The following is a 23945-nucleotide window of genomic DNA, read 5'->3' on the forward strand; positions in this document are numbered from 1 at the left end:
ATGCTAGTCTTTTTGACCTTTCGGCAACTAGGAGGTGGAAAAACACACTGAACGTATGTGTTTACTCAGGGTTTCAGCCTTTACAGACTAAAGGGACCAGATGTTCAGAAAATGAATGAACTATAGATAAAAATAAACAAAAAACATTTTCTTTGTAATCTTTAACTTTAATTAAAAACGCTATCTAACAATTTATATAGTAAGCTAATGTATGTATAGGATTGATAATAATAATACATGTTTCTTGAGCATCAAATCAGCATATTCAAATGATTTCTGAAGGATCATGTGACACTGAAGACTGGAGTAATGATGCTGAAAATTCAGCTTTGCATCACAGGGGTAAATTACATTTTTAAATATATTAAAATAGAAAATAGTTATTTTAATTCGTAATAATATTTAACAATGTTACTGCTATTAATCAATTAATTTAAGAATGATTGTCTTTATGAATATGCCATTGAATCAATGTGCCCTATTTTAACGGTCTGAATCGCATGGTGGAAAAAAAAAATCCACTTTTGCTAGTTTAACAACAGAAAAAAAAACGGTCAGCACGCCAGGCACATGGGTCAAAAAGGGTTGTCCCTAGTCTGTTAATGAGTCGTGGGCGTGTTTTAGGCATCATGTGCAATAAACCAATCAGAGTCTCATCTCCCATTCCCTTTAAAAGCAAGTTGCACTTGCACCATGGCGGATTCGCTATTTACATGGTGGAATTTGCGTAGGTTACACAGGTTTGGATCAACTTTAGGGTGAGTAAATGATGACAGAATTTTCACTTTTGGGTGAACTATCCCTTTAAATATGGCTAAAAATGAAATCAGATCATAATATGTGCATGCTTTGAAAACATTATTTCTGTCTCCTGCAGATAATGGATCTCAGCAGAAAGTTGTTGGGACAGAAGATGTTTGAGCAGTTTATGAAGATGACGTTCTACGGTCAGTTTGTGGCAGGCGAGGACCATCAGTCCATCAGGCCCGTAGTGCAGAAGAACCAAGCGTATGGAGTGGGAGCTGTGCTGGATTATAGCGTAGAAGAGGATCTCTCACAGGAAGAAGCTGAGAGGAAAGAGATGGAGTAAGTGGTCTCTTGTAGTCCTGGTCCTTACATCCGCAAACTACCATGTTCAAGCTGCTTCGATCGATCGTAGGTAACAAGGTGACTGGAAAGATTTGTGAGCAATTGAACAAAATACAGTGCATATTGTCTGGATAGGAGAATGTTACTCAAGATGTTCAGCTGAACATTTTAACTGGTCTGCAGGCGTTTATTCGCAGAATACATGATCCAGACCTGACCAATTAAGGGCCAAATAAATAAAATCAATGATATAGTCAACAGAATATAAATGAGTGCAATTATTTTGCTCCATGGAGAGATGTAGTGCTTAATTTAAAGCAGCTCATTACGAATTTTTGCTCTTCTAATATCAACCTGCAGTTTTGGGCAGTTAGTTTAGTGAATACTTAAGTGTTTTAAAACTTTCTCCCTTCTTGGCCCTCCTAGTTTGCATGGCAGTGTGCATCTAAAATCTATCGGTCTGAATTGGTCTTTAAGGCCTGCTTTGCATCAAACTAACTACTTTTCGGTTGAGGGCCTAGAGGTTAATGGCCATGCTGTGATTTGTGCTCATGCAGAGAGCTCACAGAAATAGCCTGAGATTTGATCTGCTGTCACAGACGTAAACAAAGAGCTGAGAACCTATTGGTTGTTTTGGTCAAGGCCCATTGTTTCTGATTGGCTTATATTCTGGCTATCAACACGCTCACTGTTTAGGAATTTGATCTCATGGTACACATACAAACGGAGAGCTGTGCTCTATTACCACAAGTGAAAATGTTTTATTGTACTTTATACTGTTTTGAGACAACAGTAGGATGATTTATGCTTCAGACCTGGTTTTCTAAGGCAATCATCTAGGGCTGTACGATTAATCGAAAAATAACCGAAACCGACATTCAGAATCTCAAACCGACGTATTTTTCTATGGGGCGCCGTTTGTAAAGCGACTCACGTTGAAAATAACAGCAACATTTTGACACATTTAGCTTCAAACAATGTTTAAAAAACTGGTATGAATTTTTGGCGGTCACTTTTAAGGCACATTTACAACAATATTTGTCAACTTAGAGATATTTTAAATAGTTAAATCTAAATGTTAAATCTAAATGTTAAATCTAAATGTTAAATCTAAATCTAAATGTTAAATCTAAATCTAAATGTTAAATCTAAATCTAAATGTTGAATCTAAATCTAAATGCTAAATCTAAATGTTAAATCTAAACGTTACATCTAAATCTAAATGTTAAATCTAAATGTTAAATCTAAATACAAAATCTAAATCTAAATGTTAAATCTAAATATAAATGTTGAATCTAAATGTTTCGGGTGAAACTAAATATTTAACTAATATGCAAATTCAGAATGCAGATAACCGGTTTTAACATTTAGATTTAACATTTAGATTTTACATTTAGATTTAGATGTAACATTTAGATTTAACGTTTAGATTTAACATTTAGATTTAGCATTTAGATTTAGATTTAACATTTAGATTTAGATTTAACATTTAGATTTAACATTTAGATTTAGATTTAACATTTAGATTTAGATTTAACATTTAGATTTAGATTTAGCATTTAGATTTAGATTTAACATTTAGATTTAGATTTAACATTTAGATTTAGATTTAACATTTAGATATAACATTTAGATTTAGATTTAACATTTAGATTTAGATTTAACATTTAGATTTAACAATTAACATTTAGATTTAACATTTAACATTTAGATTTAACTATTTAAAATATCTCTAAGTTGACAAATATTGTTGTAAATGTGCTAAAAAAGTGACCGCCAAAAATTCATACCAGTTTTTTAAACATTGTTTGAAGCTAAATGTGTCAAAATGTTGCTGTTATTTTCCCATGTCGGTTATTTCGGTTTTCACGTGACTCCGCCCCGTCAGTCACATCAAGTGCAGTTTGCAGGCACACAGGCTGCGTCCCAATTCGCCTACTTATACTACGTCCTAAAAGTATGTACTCTTTTTGTGAAGAAAAAGTACATACTTTTGAGTGTGTAGCAGAAGAGTATGCAAGCTTTGGGACATACTACTTCGTCATCTTTAACGGACTCTGTTACGTGCGTCCCGTCACCGTTTAAACTGCCCTGTCAATCATCGTCACAGTTCAAATCCTCCACTTTCAATTTAATTTCCTACCGTATCGGAGAGAAATGTAGTCGCTCGTTGATCTGCCTTTCGTGGGTCTTTAATGCAGAGACTCCTCTCATGTGTTTGCAAAGTTAATGGCCAAACGTATCATTACAAAAGTTCTCAATGCTGCTGAAGGAGAAATATAATGTGGATAACATTGAATAAATATCTTTTCATCAGGTTAAATACTGATAATTACTCACTCAAACCACTTTATCTAATCCTCTCCACTTAACCGTCAGACTCGCGTAACCGTCATGTTTGTAGTTTTTTAAACACTTTTTATCCGCGTTTGTAGTTCTAATCGAATCCTCGTCCATCTCGCAATGGGTTGTGGGCAATATCAGCCGTTAGAGTGCGCATCGATCTGCACTTCGGATTCTGACCGGAAATAGTAAACCATCCGGGAATCTTTGGAATACTTTTTTCAACATACTAAGATTTGGGACATACTAATTCTTTTTTCGAATACTATTTAGTACGGATAGTATGCGAATTGGGACGCAGCAACAGAGATGCAGAAGCGGTTATCTGTGTTTATAGATGCCCAGAATCACTATAGTAACTGCATGTTTTACACAGTTTATACAGGTCAGTTAATTGCTGTTCTTATAGCCTACGCGCTGACACACACACACACACACACACACACACACACACACACACACACACACACAGAGAGACGGCGCGCGCAAGCCCCGAAGCCGCTTTCACTTTCGTGCTCGTAAAGTTTGTCAAGTAAATGCGTTTAAACGCGACAACGCGCGCGCCCTGAAGGCAGACCTCTTTCACCTGCGTCCTCACACAGCTTTGTCATTTGTATGTGGTTTAAGCCCTGTCAGTTTGAACATTAAAGCGAGTTTCGACCATCAGATGTGTATTATGTTGAACTAATGCCTGATTTATTGTGACAAACGAACACTCAGACAGTAAGCTCGCACATCACGTGAAGATCGCGCGCAGATAGCAGCGCAGAAACGCAGGATCAACGCTGTCCTGTGACTAAAGTAAAGTCACTAAAGTAGCTTAGAAACTCAACCGTTATGTTAATACCTTTGAAGTAAATACAAACCACAGCTTCATAATGGATAGAGACAGTAAGAGTAATTCACACACACAATCACTCTCTCATTAATGCATTCAAATAAATGTAATGTAGGCCTACTGTGTTAATGTATCTGTATCTGATGTACAAGCAGAAATCTGCTCCATAGACAATAACTTCTGAAAGTGAACCGTTTCCTGGCTTCAAGTATTTTAAAATCACAAAGAAATGCACTTTTTCATTAGAAAAAAAAATCCACCTTTAATAGTAGAAAATATTTACAATACAAACCTTATCAGTGAACTTACTCAAAAACCTTATGAGGGCAAAAAAAAAAGCAAAATAATCGTTCATTAATCGTAATCGAGGTCAGATATTCAATTAATCGAGGTTTTTATTTTTGGTCAAATCGTTACAGCCCTACAATCATCACTATTACTATTGCTCATATTTAGGGTTAGGAATTTGAACAAATCCCTGTCCAGTGAGTGAATTATTGGGGGGATGCGGTGCCTAATTAAGGCTTGAAATACCCAAAATAGAAGTCAAATGAAATTAGTTGACTTGTTTTTATTTGACAAAACATGTAGAGATATGGCAAGTGTTCCCAATCAGTCACTTAGGATTTGGAACAAACTTCCTGTATAATTTTCATACTACTTTTCCTGATCTTATATATTAAATTTTGGATTTTAATTGCAAATCGTTCAACTTCTTGAGAAGTAATCAGACTCATAATTTTCCCTTGAGCGTCATTTGGTTATGTGAGGTTATGTTTTTTTCTTTTCTTTTAATATTATTAAATATTACTATTTAGGTTTAATTTTTTAATTATTTCAGGTTTAGTTAATGTGTGTATGTGTGTGTATGTGTGTGTGTGTATGTATGTATGTATGTATGTATGTGTATATATATATATATATATATATATATATATATATATATATATATATATATATATATATATATATATATATGACAAAATCTCATGACCAATTTACAAAAAAATAAACAAATTAAAATGAAAACTGAAATTGTATAATTTCAGTTTTCATTTTAACTTGTTTAATTTTTTTGTAAATTGGTTATGAGATATGTCTTTTTTATTATTATATAATATTACTATTTAGGTATAATTTTATTTTATTTCTCTACATTTAGTCATTTTAATGCTTAAATTTTAATTTTGTTTCAGTTAGTGCATGAGTAACGTTTTTCATTTAATATTTATATTTCCTTTTTAATTCAACTTTATTTAAATGAACACAAATGTGTTTAATAGTAATAGTTTTAGTTAGGGGTGGGCTATATGATGATATATATCTTGGCGACGGCCTATAAAACCATGCCTTGATGGGTCAGGGCTGTTTTGGCAGCAAAAGGGGGACCAACACAATATTAGGATAATATTCTGCCTGATCGGTGTATATTGCAGTATGTAAATACAGTGAGGAAAATAAGTATTTGAACACCCTGCTATTTTGCAAGTTCTTCCACTTAAAAATCATGGAGGGGTCTGAAATTGTCATTGTAGGTGCATGTCCACCGTGAGAGAGATAATCAAAAAAAAAAAAATCCAGAAATCACAATGTATGATTTTTTAACTATTTATTTGTATGATACAGCTGCAAATAAGTATTTGAACACCTGAGAAAATCAATGTTAATATTTGGTACAGTAGCCTTTGTTTGCAATTACAGAGGTCAAACGTTTCCTGTAGTTTTTCACCAGGTTTGCACACACTGCAGGAGGGATTTTGGCTGATTTCTCACCTTTCTTAGGATCATTGAGACCCCATGAGGTGAGATCTTGCATGGAGCCCCAGTCCGAGGGAGATTGACAGTCATGTTTGGCTTCTTCCATTTTCTAATGATTGCTCCAACAGTGGACCTTTTTTCACCAAGCTGCTTGGCAATTTCCGAGTAGCCCTTTCCAGCCTTGTGGAGGTGTACAATTTTGTCTCTAGTGTCTTTTGACAGCTCTTTGGTCTTGGCCATGTTAGTAGTTGGATTCTTACTGATTGTATGGGGTGGACAGGTGTCTTTATGCAGCTAACGACCTCAAACAGGTGCATCTAATTTAGGATAATAAATGGAGTGGAGGTGGACATTTTAAAGGCAGACTAACAGGTCTTTGAGGGTCAGAATTCTAGCTGATAGACAGGTGTTCAAATACTTATTTGCAGCTGTATACTACAAATAAATAGTTAAAAAATAATACATTGTGATTTCTGGATTTTTTTTTTTAGATTATGTCTCTCACAGTGGACATGCATCTATGATGACAATTTCAGACCCCTCCATGATTTCTAAGTGGGAGAACTTGCAAAATAGCAGGGTGTTCAAATACTTATTTTCCTCACTGTATATACGAGCAGCACAGCACTATGGACAGATTAGTGGTATTTAAATGGCGGACCGCAATCCAGTTCCTCTTTGGCCCTAGCCTGGCCTGTGTCTGACAGCTCATCAAAATTATCAGCCCAAGTCCGACTGGAGCCTGTGTTTTTTTAATCCTCCCTGTTACACATTAGTTGCAGCCATTAAAATAGTTCAGTTTTATTTTTAATGTCAAAGTAGATCTATTTCGTTTTGTTTCTTTATTAAGTTAATTTAGAAAAATGTTTGAAGCATTTTGTTGCTTGTTAAGTTAAACTTTTTGTTCTTTAAAGTGACGACCAAGCGGCCAGCGGCCGACAGTGAGTTAACCCAACGCGTTAGCCTCTCAAATCAACACTTGTCAAAATAGTTAGGCTATATTGCGTTTCGGTTTTTTAATTAGAATGTTTGAAGCATTTTGTTGTTTGTTAAATTAAAGTTTTTGTTATTTAAAGCGATGACCAAGCAGTGAGTTAACCCAACGCTTTAGCCTCTCAAATCAACACTTGACTTGTCTTGCTTATTAAATCCATATAAAACACTTAAAGCATTGTTTAAACGTTTAGCCTACTATCACCACCATCACAGTAAAAAGGCATTTTTGACAAGATGAGGCAGGCAGATCGCAACGGCGCGCGCAAACGAAACGGGCTACACAATCTAAACAAATAATAATAATAAAAAACATGCTGGTTGTCTTACCTACCTCTCCGCTAAATTAATATAAATCAGATCTTCAATTCCCGTGCTATATGCACTTTTAGAGTTCATGTCAACGAAAGCAACAGATATGAGCATTTTATTCATCAGCTCATTTCAACATCAAAGAGCGCATTATGAGAACGAGCGACCTAAACACTGGTAAGAGCCTTTAGTCTCATTAGTTTTAAAGAAGATTGTTGTGTTTTTGAGCATCTCAGACTTAGCTTATTTTCAGTTTCACTTGCGGCAGTTTGCGTGTTGGCTTGCTTTACACATTTGTGGCGATGCGTGTTGCATAGCGGCGTCCTCTAAACACTGTGCGAGCCGGTCTTGACAATTGCGGACTCGCGATATCATGGTCTCATGTTGTTTCCACCAGCGCAGCATATCTCATTGTTTCTTTTAATTATTGAATGTCTAAAATATAAAATGAAGGAGAAGCCTAAAAAGGCCTGAAGCCCGGCCCGCGTTTGAGGTATGACGGGAAAATTGGCCCGAAGCCCGGCCCTAGGGGCGTAAAAAAGTCGGGGCCCGTCGGGCTCGGGCAGAAATGCAGGGCTCTAATTTGGCAGACAGTTTTATCTGTTGGTGCAGTCTGGTTAGAAATGCAGTCTACTGTCTGGAACTCTACTTGGAAATTTGTTCTTAATAATTCTTAAGGATAACTCTTTGTCATTCATCCCGACCTGGAACTGAACCTGTGACCTTTCTATTACCAGCCCAGGTCCTTAACCATTAGCATCACCTACATTTCAAATGCTGTGTCGACGTTATGACATTTGATTAAAAAATGTCTTCATTTGTTCCTGTCATTGACCTTTTGGAAATTACAGAGTGTCAGAGCCATACCCGAGGGTCTCCTGCTGGAAATATAAATGAAATGTATTGCCTGAGAACTGAGAGAGAGGGATAGGGAGAGAGAGAGAAGGAGATATAGATGATATGCCATTTGGATTATGAGGAAAAGCCAGTGATACAGAGTGAGATCCAATAAATGGACTTCTCTTCCACATCACTGCTCTCATTTCTGAATGCCGCTGTCAGAGGTCTGAGCTATTTTATAGGCGTCCTCCCTCAGATTACTCTGCAGAGATAAGTGCAGTTCTCCCCATCGCCCGAGAGAGGCGCTAAATCACCACGATCACTCGCCTCACAAAGGAAATGAGCTGAAATGGAGCGTTTATTGGAAATGCTCTTTACAACCACAGAGGACCCTGGCTGGTCACTGGCTAATAAAAGCTAATTTATGTTCGTGATGTGTGTTTTAGAGCCTCTGCCCCTATCAATATTGCATTAACATCCACCCCAATGGATCCTGTAATGCTGTTATACAGAATAGAGTGCTCAGCTTGGCTTTTCTGCATTATCAAGGGTGTGATAGAGGGAGAATGCTGGAGGATGTGGCATTTGAGTAGGTTGCCATATAATATGCAGGAACCCAGGCTGATCATTCCATGACTTCTCAGATGCCATTGCTGCCTTGTATCATTTTTGAGGAAAAAGCTGTTATTGGTATGTCTTGGTTTGGAGCAGCCATTATTATAATAACAGCCATCGGTCGACTGCAATTGACTTGCGTGTGTATTGATTTATGAATTATCTGCTATGTAACATTCAGCTGTTGTCAGCCCAAGACAATGCCACAAAATCTCTTTGCTTGAAAAATAAATAAATAATAAACACACAGAAGCCCTAAACTCCACCAAGTCGGAGGAAGGTGTCTTGAGAGAGGATGAGAGGATAGCGATGTCTCTGGCTCACAGATGGCACAGGGTGAGTACCTGTAAAAGTGAGACAGTTGCGATAAACCTTATCATATATATTTTTTTTTTCATCATGATTACTCTATATATATTTTTTTATTTCACAGTTATATGTATTGCCATTATTGTCTATACCCAGCCTGATCTGCCGGCGATTTAATTTCGCCCTTCAACTCAGTCTGGAAACCTGTACATTCATTTCTTCTGCTTCTGCTACACTTTTGCGGGAACCAATCACAGACTGGCTTATCCACCTGGCACGCTATTGGCGGGTTTAACACAATGACGGATAGAGAAGCGATGGGTCGTTGCCTGTTGATCACGCCATTTTGGTCTGATTGGTTGAAGGACTATCCAATTGCGTACAGAGTCATTTGAATTATGCTCGTTTATCACGCCTCTTGTGGTCTGATTGGTTGAAGGACTAATCGATTGCGTACAGTGTCATTTGAATAATGCTCTCCTCTCGTGCAGTAGAAAATACAGAGCAGACTCCCCAGACCAATGTTCAATCTTAAATTGAGCTTGGTCTGGTGATAGCCAGACATGGAATACAGACAAGCGTAAGGAATAAGTCCATTCGTGAAGTTTCCTCACTACTAAATATTGCACGGTCAGCTGTTTGTGGTATTATAACAAAGTGGAAGCAATTGGGAACAACAGCAACTCCGCCATGAAGTGATAGGCCACGTAAAATCACAGAGCGGGGTCAGCGCATGTTGAGGCGCACAGTGCACAGAAGTCGCCAACAAGCATAGTAAATAGCTATAGACCTCCAAACTTGTGTGCCCTTCAGATTAGTGGAATGGGTTTCCATGGCCGAGCATCACCAAGTGCAATGCAAAGCGCCAGATGCAGTGGTGTAAAGCACGCTGCCACTGGACTCTAGAGCAGTGGAGATGTGTTCTCTGGAGTGACGAATCACGCTTCTCTGTCTGACAATCTGATGGGCGAGTCTGGGTTTGGCGGGTGCCAGGAGAACGGCACTTGCCTGACTGCATTGTGCCAAGTGTAAAGTTTGGTGGAGGGGGGATTATGGTGTGGGGTTGTTTTTCATTAGTTGGGCTTGGCCCCTTAGTTCCAGTGAAAGGAACTCTAAATGCTTCAGCATACCAAGACATTTTGAACAATTTCATGCTCCCAACTTTGTGGGAACAGTTTGGGGATTGCCTCTCCCTGTTCCAACATGAAAGCAAGGTCCATAAAAACATGGATGAGTGAGTTTGGTGTGGAGGAAGTCCTGACCTCAACCCGTTAGAACACCTTTGGAATGAATTAAAGTGGAGACTGCGAGCCATTCATAATAATTATTAATCATTATAAATACTAATGAATTAATTATGAATTGAATTAATTTCTAATAATTAATAATATATGCTTAATTTGATTTAATTACAGCAAATGCTACCATTTTTTTCTCTTGTGATTTTGAGGCAAAGCAAGAAGTTTTATATTGAGTATACATTTCTTTTCTTTTGCATTCATATTCCGTTACTGCATGTTGATAGTAATAATACCTGAATTGATGATCTCACTCTCTCTGGTACATTTAAAAATGGATAAGATACTGGTCTATCTTTGTCATATGTTGCCTGTGTAACTCTGTTTTGTTTAGCTGCAGGCTGAGGCATTGACTGAGCACTTTAAGCCTGTCCGCTAATGACCCTGTCAACATCTCAAAATTCCTTCCTGTTGGAACATTACAGACGTCAAAACATTGTCTCCACTGAGCCGCCCCATGCAGCGTAAGCGCGGCAGTGTGGGTGGATGGGGAAGTGCGGAGGCCGTTCGAAGGATGTGGAGATCACAGGAACTCAATCTAAACAAATCACTGCCCCATGTGGCTGTCTAACCTTTGAGTTGGTTTGAATGCCTGGCCTGAGTGTCAGTGTTATACAGCAGAGAGTTTAGATGCATGTGGGTATAAGCATAGACTTCAGGCGGGAGTCAGTGTGTGACTCTAAGTGCTGACCCTGAAATATAGAAGGGAAACAAATAGCAGAAGTGCACCACAGTAAAGTGACTTCATAGCAGCCTCTGCAGTTATTATTGATTCCTCTCTACAGAAACTGCTGTTTCTTCATTTTGTTGGCTAAAGGTCTCTAAAAAGACCTAAAGAATAAGTAGCTGGTTTCATTAGTCCCCTGTTTTATTAAAAATGTCAATCTCTCTCTCTTTTTTGATAGATCTTGCATGTCTACATCAGAGAAGGAGAGCCCTGGTGAGTATCTGCACCTTTTTAACATTTCAATTCTTTTGTAGTATTGAAGCAAAAGGTCAGATTTTCCCTTTTCGACATTAAGGAGCTGACCACCGGGAGAAGAAGTTCATAGCCCACCGCAAGTTCGGAGATCGTCGTGAAGGCGTGACGAGCGCTCGTACGTATTTCTATGCCGATGAGGTGAAATGCGACCAACACATGGAGACTTTCCTGAAATGCATCAAAGCCTCAGGTAACAGACCATCTGTAAAAACTGATTAGTAATTAACTTTGGAATTGGACTCATTTTACAAGCAAAACAAATGCCAGAAGCTACAAATGCAATGATCAAAACACACAAACAGGTACAAAGTAGGGCCTAAAACAGTACGTTTTATTTCTTTGACCCTCATATAATGTTAATTAGCAACAACTAAATATTATATATCTGTTTTTTTATTTTCATTTTACATGGTTTTACCACTTTTTTTTGAGTGTCTGTCTGAATACAAATTAAAACGGATCTCCAGTGAGACAGTGCTGATCTCAAACATTTTAATAAAGTTTAGTTTGTCTTTAATAAAATTTTAATAAAACTAATATATTCATATGAATAATTTTAACCTGAGGCCATTATGAAAGTTTTCTGAGGCTCCTTCAGGTTGAGAATCACTGCTTATAGAGGTGTGCAATCCAAGCAAATGTTCAAGATTAGCTTTGCCAGAAAATGCAGCAAAATACTGCAGTCAAATATTGTGAGATAATAGCAAATATTTGAGAGTACCAGTGTTCATAGACTTGGTCGGTGTTGTGTCATAGCTGGGGTGTGGGGGCGGTGTCGGCGTGGGGGAAAACAGTTGTTGGCGTTAACCCAGTATAGCCTGTTTAGAATTACTTCTGCCGCTTGATAGAACAAGATACATAGAAAAACTGAGTGGTTGGATTATCCATACAATATCTGTGACTGGAAAAACAACTCACACTTCATTTGTACAGAGAGTAGGGATCGACCGATACAGATTTGTTTTAGTGCCGATGCCGATACCGATTTTTTTTCATCAGCCTTACCCGATGAACGATACGGGCTGCCGATTTTCTTGAGCCGATATTTGGAGCCGATGCTGCTTTTGCTCCCTCAATTTACATCATAAAAATGACACAATGATCATGATGATAACACTGTCACAAGTCTCAATTTAAAAAAGGAATATTTATTGTACAAAAAAATTTAACAAATAGTAAAAACAGGTGAGGTAAAACACGCAAAAAAGAGTTCAGTACTTAAAATAAATTCTGAAAATAAATATTTAAGCATAATTAAAATTCTGATAATAAATATTCAAGCATAAATACAATTCTGAAAATAAATATTTAAGCATAAATATTTATTTTCAGAATTTATTTTCAAAATTATAATTAAGCATAAATAAAATAATGACACTATTGCACACAGTAGCAACAAGCAAGCAGCATAATAAAGTGCACACTTACTGTACTATACTTAATTTTAAAAGTAACCAACTATTTACAATCTAGTCATTTAATGCTTAGGTGCACTTAACTTAATCTCTTGTAGAGCAACACCAGTGGTAATTCAGGAAAAAATCTCCCAATGCTCCACGTGAAACTTCGGTCTTCCGCCCTTTTACCATCGTGTCAATTCTCAATTGATTTTGATTAATATGCAAGAGGGAGGGAGAGCAAAACAGTTTGAAGACGGTGAGTGCACACGCGCGGCCAGAGGAGGGGCAGCGCACGCTCTCAGCTCGTTGTCTCTGCAACACATGCGACCTGTCACAAGCGCAGCAGTCAGTCTCTACCTCACTCACAGTATAAGGCTTTAGTGGGATAAAAATTTGCTTTGGCAGCTGCCAAAAAACGCTATATGTGGCGGCCGGTGTTGATTCTGTGGCGCACCGCCGTGAATTAGTCTATATGTGGGAAACACTGGAGAGACACACACCACACGCTTCCAAACCTCAGCCAGGTGGTCGCTGAATAAAACTCCCACAAATACCACGGAACAACGTCGGCATTACTTAATCCTATGATCAGTGTTCGTAACAGCTACCGTATGCATACGGATAGCCTACAACTTAGTGTAAGACCGCATGAATTCGCTCCAATGATCGGTAGCGAACCGCGGTGAAGGCCGCATGCGCGTTCAGTGTTTAAGCTGGAAAAATGGATTTAATTATAATACTCTTTATCTGACTCCATTTATTATAGCTGTCGAATTTAGAAGAGAATGCCAACTGGTTGTTTGGTCATTTATATTTGATAGTTAATCATACATTTAATCATTCCGTTTTAACCCTTTGTTGCAATTATACCGTTCTGTATTGGAGATAGTTAATAATTACAGATTAATTCAGAAAGGATCAAAAATGTAACAATTTATTAACAATCAAATAATTGTAAAATGTCAGTTGCATAATAGACAGAAATCTATTTTAAAAGGAAACACAATTTCTAATTATGGTTACACTTAAAATGGTAAATGGTAAATGGACTGCATTTATATAGCGCTTTAAACAGACCTACGGCCATCCAAAGCACTGTACATTTGCCTCACATTCACCCATTCATACACTCATTCACACACCGACTTAAAATAGTTTCAAATGGATGTACACTTAAACCCTTAATTGTACTCAGTAGGCCTATGCATAGAATGTTACCTGTGAGAAAGATAGAGAGAGAGAGAGAGAGAGAAAGAGAGAAAGAGAGAGAGAGCCAAAGAGCAGCTCTCTCTAGAGAAAGGCCGCCAATCCAAAGAGAGTGAGCTACAGTTGAAATCCTCTTTTATCCTCCTCCCTGATGTCACCAAACTCAAATATGACTCATTTAAAAGCTGACCAATCAGACCAAAACGTGATACGTTTGAAACTAACCAATCAGACGAAACTTCTCCCAGTGTACCAAAGGTGTGAAAAGCATTTGGCCGGCAAGCCATTCCTTTGTCCTTAGAAATTCCAACTGGCCCTCCTGATGAGGTTAAGGGGGGAGGGGGTTGAGTCAATTTCAAATATCTTGGGTGAAAGCAGATGAATTTGTTCTGTTTCAAATCTCTTAGATTATTTTCAACCTTACATTAGCTATTTGCAGCTCCCTAAATACAATGGCAAGCAGTTTTATAGACTAGGCATACAGCACACTGATCTCATGAAATGGCGTATGTATGACACGCCAATTCGCTATGCCATTTTGGCGTGCTATCAAGACGCATAATCGCTTTTTAGCGTGTTTATCAATGGCGTTACATTCTATCCCCCTACACTTCCCCTACCCCTAAACCTACCCATCACACACACACACACACACTGCCCCTGCCCCAAACCCTACCCATCACAAGAAACATTCTGTATTTTTACATTTTCAAAAAAACATAATTTTAGTATGTTTATAAATCCATTTACATTCACGCGGAATCACACAGCGTAGACATACCCGTGGAATCACACAGCGTAGACATACACGCGGAATCACACGCGATAGACATACACGCGGAATCACACAGCGTAGACATACACGCGGAATCACACGGCGTAGACATACACGCGGAATCACACAGCGTAGACATACACGCGGAATCACACGGCGTAGACATACACGCGGAATCACACGGCGTAGACATACACGCGGAATCACACGGCGTAGACATACACGCGGAATCACACGCTGTAGACATACGCGCGGAATCACACGCTGTAGACATACGCGCGGAATCACACGGCGTAGACATATACGCGGAATCACACGGCGTAGACATACACGCGGAATCACACGCTGTAGACATACACACGGAATCACACGGCGTAGACATACACGCGGAATCACACGCGGTAGACATACGCGCGGAATCACACGCTGTAGACATACGCGCGGAATCACACGGCGTAGACATACACGCGGAATCACACGCTGTAGACATACACGCGGAATCACACGCTGTAGACATACACGCGGAATCACACGGCGTAGACATACACGCGGAATCACACGCTGTAGACATACACACGGAATCACACGGCGTAGACATACACGCGGTATCACACGCGGTAGACATACACGCGGAATCACACGGCGTAGACATACACGCGGAATCACACGGCGTAGACATACACGCGGAATCACACGGCGTAGACATTCACGCGGAATCACACGGCGTAGACATACACGCGGAATCACACAGCGTAGACATACACGCGGAATCACACGGCGTAGACATACACGCGGAATCACACGGCGTAGACATACACGCGGAATCACACGGCGTAGACATACACGCGGAATCACACGCCGTAGACATACACGCGGAATCACACGCCGTAGACATACACGCGGAATCACACGGCGTAGACATACACACGGAATCACACGGCGTAGACATACACGCGGAATCACACGGCGTAGACATACACGCGGAATCACACGGCGTAGACATACACGCGGAATCACACGGCGTAGACATACACGCGGAATCACACGCTGTAGACATACACGCGGAATCACACGGCGTAGACATACACGCGGAATCACACGCCGTAGACATGCACGCGGAATCACACGCCGTAGACATGCACGCGGAGATGATGGTTTGTTTCGGCGTACACATACACGTGGATTCACACGGCGTAGACATACACGTGGATAGCTCAAAATGCGTACAGATAACACGCCATTTGGCTTTAGAAAGTGGCGTAGACATACACGCGGAATCACACGGCGTAGACATACACGCGGAATCACACGCCGTAGACATACACGCGGAGAGTATGGTTCGTTTCACCGTACACATACACGCGGAATCATACGGCGTAGACATACACGCGGAATCACACAGCGTAGACATACACGCGGAATCACGCGGCGTAGACATACACGCGGAATCACGCCGTAGACATACACGCGGAATCACATGGCGTAGACATACACGCGGAATCACACGCCGTAGACATACACGCGGAATCACACGCCGTAGACATACACGCGGAATCACACAGCGTAGACATGCACGCGGAATCACACGCCGTAGACATACACGCGGAATCACACAGCGTAGACATACACGCGGAGATGATGGTTCGTTTCGGCGTACACATACACGCGGAATCACACGGCGTAGACATACACGCGGATAGCTCAAAATGCGTACAGATAACACACCATTTGGCTTTAGAAAGTGGCCGATGTATCGGCCAATGCCGATACACGTAAAACGGCCGATGCGATACATGTAAAATACGCAAATATCGGCCTGATATCGGTCCAACACTAACAGAGAGTCTGGCCACTCTCCATTGACAAGCGTTAACTTCCTTGAAGGCGGGTACTCTGTTGAAGTTTATAACTATTGGATTTGCCCAGAGACACTCTGGATCTGCCATAACCAATCGCTAACGTTTGGTCGTGACGTATGTCATCTCAAACTAACGTACAACATCAACGTCATCGTTCTCAGCCACTCCCTCTGTTCGCTGATTGGACCGGTTAAAATTTGACCGGAGAAAACCAGAGAATATACCGCAATCCCAGACGGAGTACCGAAGGAAAATGAAAATTGAGCGGAAGTAAGTAGTAGGGTGGAGCCAGGCTAGCCAGAGGTGTCATTTTCTCGTCAAAATGCATGCTGCTCCCACAAATATTACTTGCCCACTTCATAAATCACCCAGTCTTTCAATGAAGACGTTTTTTCAGTGTACCTGAATTTAATGGATTTTAGAGTATGTATTACATACATTTAACGTTTTAAAATGATCATAAAACTTGTCTTGTGCTATGAAATGTTTTTCTGAATATGACGTGTGCAATGCAAAGGGCGTTTGTTCATGTAATTGTAACATAAAATGCGCCGAGTTTAATTTCAAACTCTAATTAATTTACCGCAGTGCCACGTTTAACAAACATCTGTCAAAAGACTAAAATCCAGTTAAATGATGAGCTGTTTGGCATCAATGAGACAGGTTTAGATAAAGTTTAGACATCCATCCGGTTTCTGTTGTCTTGCATTCATGTAGCTGCTTATTTATTCGTTTTTCTTGTTAGTACAGCCATGCACGAATGAATTAGTTCAGCATTTACATTTTACAAAACAAATTTGGAGTTGACATGTCCGTGTGACACAATACTATTCTCAAATTACTGACAATAGCAACGTTTTTTTTAATTTTTTTATAGCAACCGTCTTCATCGAAAGACTGGATGGTTTATGAAGTAGGCTGTAATATTTGGGAGCGCAGCATATATTCTAAGTTGACTGCTTTGATGCAGTTCAAGTCCCGTGACAAGTATGACCATATTGGCATTTTTGTTAAACAAACTTTTGCGATTGCAGTAATGAAATGTCTTAGGTTTTCATCTTTACAATAATACATCATCATGTAGTACAAATGTTTAATTGTAATGGACATATTACACAGGCTTTTGGAATTGACGAACGGCTCCGTCTGTTATTCGCCGGCATAAAACATAAGATTTAACTTATTAGAGGTGCAGAACGCCACACAGCAACTTTTCGGCATTGCACCAAGCAAAAATCAATCGTAATCATTACAAAAAGTAAAGACAAAGCATCTAACAAGGTCTACGCGCGTTCATTCGAATGGGTTGTTTTCCCCCAAGGCATAAACGGATATGACGTTTTTGTGGGCGTTTCCTTGTAATGCCGACCAAGTCTATTTAGATAAACAGGCCCCTGGGCTACAACATTACAGCAACCTAAGAAAAATGTCACTTGGCCATTAGTCAGACATTTCAATTTGTGCTTGTGTGAATCATTTCAAATGGCATTACCTATTTGAAATGAAAAGTCCTTGATAACATCAGAAAAATCCAACTTTTAGAGAATGTTGCTATTTATATTTTTTCTTAAGCAAGGCCGGTTTTGAGTGACTGCTCACTAGCTACATATTCACACTGTCAGTTTTTGGGATTGACAACTGCATTAGTGATTCTTGAAATATCATATTCACACAGCAGTTTACAGTGCATCTCAAATACTGTCTATATCACTACTATATCACTGTAGAGCTGCTTTGAAACAGTCAGTAACACTTTATTTTAGGGTTCAATTCTCGCTATTAACGAATTGCTTATTAGTATATTACTAGGATATTTGCTGTTTATATTAGTACTTAAAGCACATATTAATGCCTTATTTTGCATGACCTTATTCTACATCCTTTAATCCTACCCAATACCTAAACTTAAACGCTACAAAAACTATTAATAAGCAGTAAATTAGGAGTTTATTGAGGCAAAAGTCAGAGTTAATAGTGAATGTGTTCCCCATACTAAAGTGTTACCAAGCAGTCAGTATTGTATAAAGCTCTATATAAATAAAGGTGACTTGACTTGACTTAAATGTACAATGGATAATGTAGTGACTAAAGTAATATCAAAGAAGGCAACATAAATAAAACTAAATAAATTCTAATAAATAAAGTCTTATCACATTTGAAATGACAAAAGTCGAGGCTTCATCCGTCAAACTAACCAACAACAGCTTTAATACCTGAGTGAGAGCGGAGCATTTGAGTTGCATGCAACCTGCGTTCAGCAAATAGTGGCTTTCTCGCACTGTAAAATGTTACCGAAAACTCAATTTCGGTTCCGCTCACACAGCAAGGATTCGCTGCAAATGCGGTTGTGAGTCTTGGAAATGTACAGGTCTGAATTCCCTTATAGAATGCTTTTGTCACTCCTGTAAACTCCTATATATCAGAATAATTATTACAAAAAATATTATTTTCACCCAGTGTAGGCCCCTACTTTTGGATTTTTGCGTTCCGTTATTTGATTTAAAACGACAGTGCATGCTATTGGCCCTCAACATTTTGATCAATCAGCTCTCATTGATTGGTGCTTACTGCTTATTGTTTTGTGTGCAGTGAGCAGCGGAAAGTTTGGAGAAAGTGTATATACCTGGCAAATTATTCTAATATTCTACTTTATTCATTATTCAAAATGATACATTTTTCATATCCGCAAGTAAAGTTGATGGTCTTTCTGATCAAAAGAGATCCAGAGAAGATGGAACTGCACCTCTGGACAATTCTGCTAATACTAATCAGGATAGAGAGAGACACGAGCAACGGGAGTTAGATCAGTCAGAATTCAATGTAATGAAAGAAGCAATCGGTGAGTGAGAATATCACTGATCAACTGAATGATATTATGTGGTCTGAAACTAGCTATAAATGTGACAGAATAATACAATAGGCTGTAGTTAGTGCCGTGCAGAAACTTGTGAATGATACTCTAATAGTTGTGCCATCACTGTTTCACCAAATGCAACATGTCCAAATGATTGGAACAACATTCCAATCAACCAATCAGATTTGAGGGACAAGTTCACAGAAGTTAGGTGCTTCTACATCAGTGTTATTCACCATCATTTCCTTCTGATTTTAGGGATAAGTTATTGGTAGGGTTAGGTTCAGGGACAGGGTTAGGACAAAATTTGCAGACAGGAATGTTGTTCCAGGATCAACAAAATATGTCGACCTAGGAACATGTCTTAGTTGGAAAAATCACGATGACCATCACCATTTAGTTGTATGGTCAGTGTCAGTCACAGCACTTTTTAATAGAGTGGTGCAGGGATGACGTCAAAACCCTGCCCCCTGATTCCCTCGAGATTTTCCTTTGGGGTTTTAAAAGGGGTCAATTTATGAGTAAAATAAAGCCTGGGGTAAACACAACTTGACGATACTTTGACCTTTTGTTCTACAAGGTAAATTACACACTCATACAGAAAATGCACATTTTGAAGCTGTTATGTTCATTTTTTTAAATGTACTTTTGTAACTAGATAAGACAGTTTGGGGTGTGAGTATGTGCAGTGTCATGCAGGGCATGTTTTAAAACACTTCTACTCTCAAGCAAAACAAGTTGAAAGTGGTGCAAACTTTTATCCCGTTATTCCTTTAAAGTCCTGCTGTAGTCAGTAATTTTATCCCTTAAAACTCATCTTTGATCACTAAAATGAAGAAAATAAATAAAAAAATTACTGTGTAAAAAAGATTATTCATGCTTTAAAATAGCTTGACTGAAACTCTACACCCTTGGTTCATTTAGTATACGTGGACCCATGAATATGCAAATGAGCCCCGCCTCCACTCATTCACACGAACTCAGAGATCCACACAGTCAACTTTTACTCAAGTTACTGTAGATACTGTAGGTACGGTATCGCTTTTTACAACGTCGGACACATAAAGGTAATCACTATGATTAGCCTTTTGCTTGACTACATTATCAAACAGCTAATAATGTGTTGCTAATGTTTCAAAAACCATGTTCCCTTTCGCCATCTCAGTCTGCCCTCTAAGGTTTCACACAGCACGCGTAAGCAGCATGTTAACAGATCAGAGCATTTACACCGCAGGCGTCGCAGAAGCAGAGCAGAAGCGGCAGTGCCGTGATCGTTTCGCCGCAGAGTCTATTTTTGCTGCTTTGCTCACACTGAATTAAAGCCACAGTGCATTGTTCTTGATCAAAATTGACCTGATTAACATAAAAAATGTTAGAAACGCTTTGAACATCATAGAACATCAGTGGAGAAAGGCATATAGTACATCGTAATATAAATCGTATACATAATTCACCCGCTATATTGCGAAACATACACAATTTTTCATATCAATAGAAAAATACAACGGGATAACCTGGCTTCTCTTGAGACTCCGTCCACTGCTTCAGAGAATAGCTAATGATATGCTAAAGCCCGCCCACACGTTGATGTGATTGGTTGCAAGGTAGTTTGTGACGTCAGAAACGCCAGCGGTTTCCAACCGCGTCTTTGGTTCACTGGACTTTTAAGGTAAAAATTCTTAGCAATGTGGTTGACTTATGAATTTGCACATGGTTTAAAGAATATTAAAAACTACACTACATAGGCATATAAACAACAGTTAAACACTTGATTTTCACCTTTAAATCCTTGTTGTGTATGTTAAATATTTTATGTATTTTTAGCGTATATATTAGAGTGTCAAATAAGCATGGAGCTGACCAGCCATTGAAAGCATTTATATTTGTTTTCCATCATGCCGGAATTATTGGAGAAACGCCTATTGTAATGCGCCCGGGCAACACTGCATAGAATTCATTCAGTGTTCCTGGAAAATTGCTTCTAAAAAGGCAGTTTCACTTTCATTGCTGCAGTTACCTCTAAAATAACTCTAAAAGAAAATCACCTGCCTGCTCAGGTGGAAGTTCCGAAGATGGTTTCTCGGCTATTAAGATGACTGCCCTGGGGCGCCCACAATTCCTGGTAAGACTGAGGTTCAGGCAGGGTTCATTCATCAGAAAACACGGGTTAAAATCCGTCACCTCGGTGAACTAAACAGGCTCCTCATCCTTCCCTCGGGTGTCTGTAGCTCCAGTTCTCCGAGGTGCTGGTGAAATGGAGACGTTTTTTCAGTTTCCTGGCTGCCAAGCAGGGGAAAGACGGCGTGGAGGTGCTGGAGCAGAAACTGGATCTAGAGCAATTGCAGGTATGCTTTGGGTTCAAACCGCGGCCAAACACACAGATCAACCAACACTAAAGCATGTTTAATACTGCAAAAGGACTGTAGGTTGCTGTAACAAATCTGAGATACAGCAAGCAACTGGAGGCTGTGTTGCAATGACCAGACAGTACGAGCTGCAGTCATTAATGACAAAATGTAATTAACATGACAATAAATAATTGAGTAGCCTTTTAGCAGACACTTGCATCTAAACCAACTTACATGAGACATTTATACAAGATCATTTCCACTAGAGAAACCCAAGTAAAGGTTTTGCTCAAGGGAACAATTGTGATACTACATAACCTTTAATAGCCCAGATTTTTAACCACTAAACTAACTACCACATAATCACCAATATGTCATTAAAAATATACGCATATTTGGACTTTTTCATTCATGCGAATACACATTGTGCATTATAGTAGTGCACCAATTAAGAAAATTCAGTCATCATTAAGAAAATTGACATTATTCCTTCTGTGAACAACAAAAGGAGAAATTCTTTCAAAAGAAGTTGTTCCACCCTGTTATTTTGCATACATTAAAATTATACTGTGTGCCCATTGGATGTGAAACTCCAAAAAGAAAGCACCATAGAAACACCATAAAATTCCACATATTTTGGAATATGTGGAATTGTCACATTTGCATTTGGTTTTCATTTTCAAGGACTCTTAGTTTGCTTATGGTTTCCTTTGTTCTAATTTTCCCGCCACTAGTTTGTCACCATGGTATTTGATATCGCACCTGTTTGTATTCTGTTCATTATCACTGAGCACGTTTATATGCACACCAGTAAGCTGATAACTCACAAATGTCAGCTTTTTGAAATAACCAGTTTTCCCCGTTTACATGCAAACCAGTAAACTGACAACGCAAGTAAACCGCGTTTACATGACTTTATTAATAAATCGGATTATTTCCTTGTAGTGACGTCAAAAATAATAAGTTCCGGATCTGACTCTGAGTATTCCATATGTTATGTCAGATGTGATGTTAAATAAAGCTTACAATATGTCAGCGGGAAACTTACGGCTCATATATACTCTCTCATGCAGTTACAGATGCAGCGTTTTGACTGAACCACTTCTACTACACGAGATATGAGAACACATTCTTACAATTTTCTGGGTCTTAAAAGAGTCTGCGTTTGTGATATACAGTATTTCCTTCTTTTTCATGCAAAACACTCGCTCTGTCTAGATGTGTTTAAATCTGCTCTAAGTATGCGTTTCTGTCACACATGCGCACTTCAATAAGCCGTCAGAAAGCAGGTTAATGCGTTTACATGCAGCGCGAAATCGGGATAAGAGGCAAAAAACTACCTGTTCCGACCGGTTTATGCCTAAGCCGTTTATGACCTTACTTCGATAAAAGAAAACGGGTTACCACGTTTACATGAACATGTTCATTGTCTTATTAAGCATAATCGGCTTAAGAACGTGCATGTAAGCGCACTCACTATGTATTTAAGTCCCTCATTTTAGTTCATTCAGGTGTCTGGAATTGTTTGTGCACACTCTTTCGTAGACTCTCGCTTTTGTTTGTACCGTGTGAATTTAGTTTAATAAATGTAACTTTGGCTTTGATTCTGAATCATCTTCATTGGAACCAATACGTTACAATAACAGCTTTGTGTGCTGAAAGCTCTGATTAGTTGTTATTTGCAAGGCCCGTTCACACCAAGGATGATAACCATAACGATAAAGATTTAATTTGAAATGTAAAAGAATAGCAGTGTCCAAACCACATAGAGAACGATAATGGCACAGAGAAACAATATCATTGGAATCACTTTCAAAATAATTAGCAAAATGGACAAAACATTAGCCTGGTTTCCATTACAGATTTGCGATTATTTTCTTGTCGATAAAAAACGATTGCAAAATGACAGCATTTCCATTAACCGATGTTATGCAACTAAAAATCCAGCGTAGCATCAATTCTGGCAGGTCACGTTAGTCAAGCTCGCATCAGCTGACTGTCAGCTGATCACGTCTCCCTATAGGAATATGACTCCTATCACAGCATACATACAGTACTATCAGCAGCTATTGCATTTCTCCTGAGCTCATTTACCCTCCTCCACCCCCAGCTCCTCAGGATTTGGT

General features: G+C 39.0%; 1 protein-coding gene across 2 annotated transcripts in view; it reads left to right on the forward strand.

The window, feature by feature from the left end:
* prodhb (proline dehydrogenase (oxidase) 1b) overlaps positions 1 to 23945 on the forward strand; it is a 48321-nt gene that overhangs the window by 668 nt on the left and 23708 nt on the right. For both annotated transcript variants that reach the window (XR_013816336.1, XM_079814796.1), the window contains exons 2-6: positions 878 to 1086; positions 11301 to 11335; positions 11418 to 11567; positions 21529 to 21593; positions 21700 to 21816. Coding sequence is in view for 1 of the 2 variants with exons in the window: in XM_079814796.1 (XP_079670922.1) it covers positions 878 to 1086; positions 11301 to 11335; positions 11418 to 11567; positions 21529 to 21593; positions 21700 to 21816 (576 nt within the window). In the remaining variant the exon portion in view is untranslated. The remainder of the gene's footprint in view (positions 1 to 877; positions 1087 to 11300; positions 11336 to 11417; positions 11568 to 21528; positions 21594 to 21699; positions 21817 to 23945) is intronic.

This window comes from Gobio gobio (assembly GCF_949357685.1).
Source record: "Gobio gobio genome assembly, chromosome: 4".
NCBI lineage: Eukaryota > Metazoa > Chordata > Actinopteri > Cypriniformes > Gobionidae > Gobio > Gobio gobio.